Source organism: Adiantum capillus-veneris, chromosome 5, assembly GCF_014529385.1.
Source record: "Adiantum capillus-veneris isolate H3 chromosome 5, ASM1452938v2, whole genome shotgun sequence".
Classification (NCBI taxonomy): Eukaryota; Viridiplantae; Streptophyta; class Polypodiopsida; order Polypodiales; family Pteridaceae; genus Adiantum; species Adiantum capillus-veneris.
Window position 1 is genome coordinate 66,356,369 of NC_140935.1, and position 8,117 is coordinate 66,364,485.

The window sequence follows — 8,117 nt, forward strand, 5'->3', positions numbered from 1 at the left end:
CAGTGCGGCCCAAGTGCTGATAGTACCCTTCAAGATTCGCATAGCCATCTCTTTTAGAGGACACTATCTTTGTTTCTCTCTCTTTCGAAAAAAGGGATTGGTACTCTTTGCATTAAATAAAAGGCAACTGCCAGCAGTTACAAAATACAACCATAGCCAAATGACAAGATACCATCAGAGGTGGGAAAACCGTCAAAATAACCATGAAGTACAAAGTGGAGGGGAAAAGTCAATGGCTCTAGAAGCCGATTAGTAGATTACCCTTTAGTCCTTCAGTCCAACAAATTGACAGGAAGGGGTTCTTATGATTGCCATAAGTGTTCCCTTGCTTGAGATCGTATGAAAGCACACACGGAGACCATATGTGCATATGTGTGTAATAGTTTTCATGATTTATACACTCATTGACACCCAGCAATACCAAATCTGCGTGAGATTTCCATACCTTTGGGTGGAACCCTCTCTTGCTTTCCGCAATCTTTCCCGAATCTGCCTTAAAATTACAGAAGAGAATGTTAACCAGACCTCTTTCAGTAAAATATGAAGACAATTCATAAACACAAGCACCCAAAGGACAGCTCACTTTCGGATCTTCCATAGCTTGTCGCGTCCTTGCGCTGATTTTCTCCTTTGTTTCTACACACAAATGCCGCTGATTCAAAGTGATGCAGGAGCAAAGTACCAAGAAGCACACCCTTGAGAATTGCTACAGGTAACTATTCCTTAGCATCTACGACAAGAGTACCTTCAGAGCGAGGTTTCCCCTTGTTCCATGCACACCTTTTCCTTTTTGGGGTGGAAGTTGTTCCCACAGCTAAGGTTGAACTTTGAACGTTCTAACGCCAAAAACACCGATTACAACTCTCAGCAACATTTTACTTTAAGAGTGAATAGTTGGACTCACCTTTGCATGAGCCCTGGCACGATGCTTGCTATGATCAACAAGAGCCTTTGAGCTATCTGGAAAACAAAGTTTGCCTCAGTTACTAACCAGTGCAGAAGGAAAGAGGTTTCCGAAAGTGGCAAAACTCATGTAAACTATCAAGAAATAACTGTTACCTTTGATGCAAATGCCTTCAATTTTCTTTGATGCTTCCAGCACTTGAGAAGTCGTATGTGTGTTGGTCACGAGTGTATTCAAGCCTCCAAATTGGATGATTTCTTGAAAGATGAGCGTAGATGTAGGGTTTTTTCCAGTGCAAAGATGTGAACTAGGTACAGTGGTCACCGCAAATTGGCCAAGGTAAGGGATGGAACAGGATGCAGCCACAGCTCTAAATTCTACCTTCCCCTTCAAGCACATAAAGTTATGAAACGATAGAGTAGCCCAACCGGTTGAAGGTTTGCCTCTGTGTAAACATGCAAAGCAATATTAACGGCATAAGCAACATTAGTAAGCAGTTGAAACTTTCAAAGAAGCACTCCTGGGAATTAGATTGAGAGTGCCTAAAGATAATGAGATAGTCGAAAAAATCAATGAGACGATGTGCTGAATCACCTAATTGAGATGCATGCTCCTTCATGAGTGTCATATGATAACCATAATAACTGCCAAGTGCTGGGGGTTTAGTGTAATTCTTCATATTTTGTTCTAGCCCTTGAATTCCCATGCTTTCCTGTCTGCACAACTGCTTTCCTAGAGAATTAAATTTAAAACATTCTCTTCTCCTCTAGTGTCCTCTGAAGTATGTTCAGATTGTGTAATCATTCATTCGAAATGCATCAGCAGTTTAAAACTCAAAGTTTTAAGCTCCGATAGAGTAATCATTCATTCGAAATGCATCAGCTATTTAAAACTCAGAGTTTTGACACCAAAACTGTCAGCATGGGGTGTAGCCTAGTTATGCTCACAAAAAATGATCAAAAGCGACAGGTGTGTGCACAGTACTCACTAAATTGTTCTCTTTGGATAGACAGACTGCAATGCGGTACCCTAAAGTGGTATTACTCAGAGTTGAAATCAAACAGAAAGAAATTGAGTATGTACTCTCCACGACCCACGCCCAAACGGAGGCGAAAGCACAGTACAGGACCCACATACCTGAATTGCACAGCTGCAGAGAGGGTCATATTTCGTCGACCCCTACATTGGTTTCGAACGCCCACATTACGCTAAGGGAATTGCGCAGGAAGGGCCTTGGTAGAAGACTTTTTGAATGTGCTGCAAAAGCCTTGAGGTGCTAACTCGCTCAATGGTAAAATTTATTAAAAAAATTAGAGTGCTTCTTTAGCTGCATGTGAAGTGAGTTCGAGGGGAAGAGGAAATAAAACATTTGAGTGTAAGAGAAAATAAATCGTTTAACTCTCGCTATATACTAAAGAAGTAATAAGAATTGACAAGAGAAAAGCTTAGAGAGAGAAGAAGAAGAGAATTTTTAAGAGAGAGAGAGATGATGCTTTGTTTTCCACAAATCCTATTATCTGATGTGATATGGTCCTCTGCTTACAATGCCATGTTCTTCATGTCCCAATTTTGATATGTCTAAATATATCTTTAGTTTTTATATCATATTAATTCTTTGATTCACTCTTGCTCTATTGTGTGCATTCTTGTCATTTGTGTGAGTGTGATTGTGTCATTTGAAGATTCACCGAGAGTATATATCCCTTGAGAAGAAAATGGAGATAGAGAGAGAGAGATTGATACCTTTCACCAAGCAAGTTTGGTAGTTTCTTAATTGATACCATCTCTAGTACGTTACGGTCGTGATGCCCCAATTTGAGCCGTGTATCTCGCAAAAGAGCCATAAGAAGGGTTAGAATTTATATTCAGTGATGATATGGATGATTTGAAATATATTCACGTTTAGATGTTGTTCCCTTTTTATGTTTGGAAAAAAACATGCAAGTTTCCTTGCATGGGGGAGTTTGCACAGTCCTCCCCAATTTTTATAATACAAGGAAACGTGCCATTCCCACAGCAACGTGCAATTTTCACTGTGTTCGTTTCATTGTGTTGCTAGTAATGAGTATAGAATTCAGCATATTCTACGTACCCTTCTTTTTCAACATTCATTTGTCGATTGTCATAAACGAACACAATGATGTTGTGCTAAATCTTTGTCGGCATGATTTGCTCCCATTGGTATATCTTGCAATCTCGTCGTGGATTCTCGTTTGTCTAAAGGTGTTGTGTAAGGCCACATACTTTCAAGGAGCTGACTGAACTGGAGGAAGAGTTTGAGAGATACGTTCCCTTAAACCAGTCCAGAACTTCGTCACAATAGCCCAAGAGACTTTATCTAAAGAGAACCCTCACCTCGCTTACTAGTCTAAAATGTCTCTCGTGGGTTGGACAATCATGCAATCTTTATCTCAGTGGTGAAACACCATTCACATAAATATTTAGCATCATTTGAAGCAACTTTGGGTGGAGTCTGTAACTATTATCCACAAATAAATCAAGAACCACTACATGCCATCTTTCTCCAATAGACCTTGACTAGTGATCTCATCATGAATTCTCTCACCCTGTTGATTTCCTGCGTAAGTAAGGCCACAAGTTTGAAAGGTGCAAGTATAGGTGATTTGAATTTGAAGAGAGATCTTCCCTTCCTATCCACCAGTGAAGGCAGCATAATGTTCCCTTGCCACAGCCATAACGGGCATCCTACAATCAACTCGTTTTTCAAGAGATAACATTTCAAATTTAAATGTCTATGAGCGCACCATCCAACGCGATATGGTTTTGCAAAGCCCCTGAATATGCTTCCTCCTATCAATAGCTTTGATTGTGGCACGAGCTTTCAATGTGCAAATGCATGTCACTGCATTTGGCGAAACACCCTCACGTTACATCTGCTATCGACCTTGTCCTTTAGAGGTTTACCTCGCAAAAAAACACAAAGGAGGGTTAGAGTTTTATCAAGCTCAATGTTCGTAATCATACTAGATGTCAATGTTGTTAATTGTTTGTTCTTCCATTTTTATGTTTCAACAAAAAAAACCACATGCAAGTCTCCTTGCATGGGGAAGTTTGCACAATCCTCCCCAATTTGTATAATACAAGGGAACGTGCCATTCCCACGGCAGGGTGCACTTTTCAGCGCATTCATTAACTGCATTCTCAGTGTCAAAAATCAAGAAATGGTAATGCTTACTCACCATGCGATTGAATGACTATCATCGATGCATGCAAGTTGCATTTAAGCTTATGTATGGCCGCCCTCAAAACAAACATGATAGTGGAGGCGGAGTGGACATTGCAAATCATGAAGCTATGTTACCAAGCTTTGGTGTGGAAGAGGCAAGAGGGATCTTTTACAGTGGTAGAGGACCATTTTGAGCATGGTAGGTGCATATTGGAGGCGGGGTGGGCAAGACGAAGGCTGAAGTTGCATCACCAGAGCGTTGGTAGGGAAGAGCCAAGATGCTCTTTTGCAGTGGTAGGGAGAGATATGAGCAACATAGACACATCTAATATCCTGCAACTAGATATGTTTGCCTTACAAGTACTTGACAGCTTCAATCCATGCAATGAGCACACTGAGAAAAAAGATTGCAGTAGGGGAGTTTCCCTCATGTTGCATCCCAATAAAAATAGCTTATAGCTTCCTTAACCTACCCTTTACCTCTTATAAGAGTGCTCCAAGAGACTTTGTTTGATGGATACCTCAATTTGCATCCAATTCATTCACATGATTGCACCTTGAAGAGCCTTCAAGGTGCAAGCATGTGTGAATGCATTTGAAGAGAAGAAGGCTTTCCCTTCTTATTTGGTTAAAACATCCCATAGCTTCCCTGCCATAGCCATGTTTTTAACTCCTCATCATCCTCTTCATGTCTACGCTTGATTTCTGTTGTGAGTATTGCTTCTTTGCTAGAGTTGTTAGTGGTTTTTGTGCCTCTCTATGGATATTTGTTGGCACCACAATTGGCATAAATATCAACCAACGTACACACTCACCAATATGATCCTAAATATGCAACTTTTTGATGTGAAGCAACACAGCTCACTGTTCAAATCCTTCTTTTGAGCACCTCCTTCTAGTTCAAATGCATGAAGACCATGATGAGGACTCAAGCACTTTTTGTGCCTTTTGAAGCGCACCACATCTGGCATACATATCGACCAAGGCAATGCCAAGCACGACATCTCTTTTCAAGAGCATCTTGCGTAGAGCCACATGCCTTCAAAATGCACACATAGGTGATAGCATCTAGAGAAACGCACTTGCTTCGCACCTGTTGAAAATAGCCTAGATCTTCCTCGCTTGGCCCATATCGAGCATATCCTACAATCAGTGTGTAGAGCCACATGCCTTCAAGATGCACCCATAGGTGATTTCAACACCTTGCGTAGAGCCACATGCCTTCAAGATGCACGCATAGGTGATTTCATCTGGACAAAGGCCCTTGCTTTTCATTTGCTGAAAATAGCCTAGAGCTTTCTATCCTTGCTCCTATTGTGTGTATCCCGCAATCAATTAACGCCTTTCCAAATAGTAGGCTCCTCAAGCACCTGCTTAAAACAACCCAGAGCTTCCTAGCCTGGCCCTTGTTGGGCATATCCTACAATCAGTGCGTTCCAAATGACGACATCCCGCACCACATTTGGCATACATATCAACCAAGGCATGCCAAGCACGATAATTTTTTGCAACAACCCCAAACTAACAATGTCATAGTGAATTTTTAAGCCCATATCGGCCTGTTGCATACAGCCACATGCCTTCAAGATGCAAGCTTATGTGATTTCATCTAGAGAGAGGCCCTCGCTTTGCATCCGCTGAAAACAAACGAGAGTTTTTTGGCCCTTCTCCTATTGCGCTTTTCCCGCAATCAATGCACTCCAAGAGAAAGCATTCAAGATAAGAAGCTCCTCAGGCACATTCTGTGCTTTCTGAAGTGCACCACATTTAGCATACGTGTCAATGAAGGCATGGTCAATCACGAATTTTTTTTGCAACAACCCTTGACTAACAATATCAGAGTGAATTTTTAAGTCCATATCAACATCTTGCATAGAGCCACATGCCTTGAAGATGCACGCGTAGGTGATTGCATCCAAAAAAAGGCCCTCACTTTGCATCTGATGAAAACAGCCTAGAGCTTTCTATCACTTCTCTTGTTGTGCATATTCGACAAGTACTTAACACCATTTCGAATAGAATCTCCTCAAGCATTTGCTGAAAATAGCCTAGAGCTCTGGGCCCGGCGCTTGTCGAGCATATCGTGCAATCATAGCGTTCCAAAAGACAACATCCCACACCACATTTGGCATACATATCAACCAAGGCATTGCCAAGCATGGAAAATTTTTGCAACATCCACTGACTAACAATATCAAAGTGAATTTTCAAGCCCATATCGGCAGCTTGTGTATAGACACATGCCTTCAAAAATGTAGGCGTATGTGCTTGCATCTGGAGAGAGGCCCTCACTTTGCATCCTTTGAAAACCACCTAGAGCTTTCTGGCCCAGCTCTAATCAATGCACTCCAAGAGACGGCATCCGGGACAAGAAGCTCCTTTGATGAGGAAGGTAGAGAGCATAACAAGAAGATAGATTACACCTCTTTTTCAAATTCTATTCCTTGTGATGTTAACCGACTAAAGAGTATGTTGAACACTTAAAATTTAGAAACTATGTCACCTTCTTTCATATGAAGCATAAATAGATTCTTCATCAAATAAGCCTTATTACTTGTGCTCTTCCTCTCGTACATATTGCACAAATTTTCCCATAAATATTTAGAAGTAGCTCCACTAACAATAGTGAAACACAATGGCTCTCCAAAGCGTAGGCAAATAGTGGATCTAGCTTTGGCATCAAGCATTTTTCACTGTGTAGCCATTGCCATCTTGGTGCTCAAAGAGTGGGTCTAATTGGCCTTTTTGGATTAAGACATATTGAATTTGCCTTTTCCATAGGGAAAGTTGGTGCCATCAAACTTCCCGCTATTATAGATGTCTTTCTTAAAAGAAGAGGCCATAACTATGAGAGTTAAACACTATGGCAAGAAGACCAAGAAAATATGGCGAGAATCTTGGGAAACTTTCAGTAGAGTCTCCCCTATAATTGGAGCGAAATATCAAATGAAAAACGGCATAAAATTATCTCAAGGTCAAATATTGATGCATAAATAATATTGTTGAGACTAGTTGTGTGCATAAACTGATCACTAAATTGACCCAAATAGACCGCCGACAAGGTCAATTGCACCTAGTCCTCTCTATACATATCTATGGCGTGGTCTTGAAAAAGGGGTGCTCTATCAAACCTATATCACCGAAGGAGTCTCAACATTTGAGAATTCCCCAACTCAATAAAACCTCACCATGACCCTCCAAAAGGCTCAACAAAAGACAAGACTATGGTTAAGCTCAATAATGACTATTTTTTGACCAAGTCTGAGAAACGGTTGGGAGTGTCAAAACGCCCAAGTGTTGCTCCACAAAAAAATATGTGATGGTAGTGTTTGCAACTCAAGTACATGGGTGACTAGTCGCTACTAAGGGTAGTAGGACTTGCACATTAACAAGTACCAAACTAATATAAGCAGTAATAATCATTGTTTTCTTGTGGGGATAAAAAATACTCTCAAAAGAGCTCATTAACACTCAACATTTTGTAAGAGAACTAACTGTATAACACATAGATCCTCCCACTGGACAACATGACCTTGTTGCAAGTAGTGATGGGTTAGTTGGTACGGAAGCGTACCCCCTAATCACCATCGGTTAGCATTAGGCTATGGTGGCACCTTAGCTTAACCATGGTGCTAGGGTTAGGGTTATATAGATTGTGATTAGGGTTAGGTTATGTCAAGAGCAAGAGCAAGAGCAAGAGCATAGAGAGAGAGAGAGAGGGAGAGAGAGAGAGAGAGAGAGAGAGAGAGAGAGAGAGAGAGAGAGTATAGACACAATGATAATATTCAAAGTGAAATTGATTGATAAGAGAGTAGCCTCTATATAGGCTTAGTGCTTTACAATCATTGGCTAGAGAGCTTGCATCCTCTTGCTATTGGACCATGTCATCATTTATCCCTTCCTAGGTAGCTGAGATGGAAATGTACCTTGAAACCAAGAAATTGCAAGTATCTTTTAGACTCTTCAAGCTTTCAAGTCAAGAGTACAATTACGCCAAAAGAGCCGAGCATGTAAATCATATTCAAG

At 40.9% G+C, this 8,117-nt stretch overlaps 1 protein-coding gene across 1 annotated transcript in view; it reads right to left on the minus strand.

The window, feature by feature from the left end:
- Nucleotides 1-2,200, minus strand: part of LOC147457462 (uncharacterized) — a 63,586-nt gene extending 61,386 nt beyond the window's left edge. Inside the window, exons 1-6 of the mRNA XM_086512343.1 lie at nt 2,042-2,200; nt 1,060-1,349; nt 905-960; nt 746-836; nt 584-636; nt 446-489 (exon numbers count right to left, since the gene is read on the minus strand). Of these exons, the coding sequence (XP_086368469.1) occupies nt 446-489; nt 584-636; nt 746-836; nt 905-960; nt 1,060-1,349; nt 2,042-2,070 (563 nt within the window). The 5' untranslated portion in view covers nt 2,071-2,200. The remainder of the gene's footprint in view (nt 1-445; nt 490-583; nt 637-745; nt 837-904; nt 961-1,059; nt 1,350-2,041) is intronic.
- Nucleotides 2,201-8,117: the final 5,917 nt, after the last annotated feature.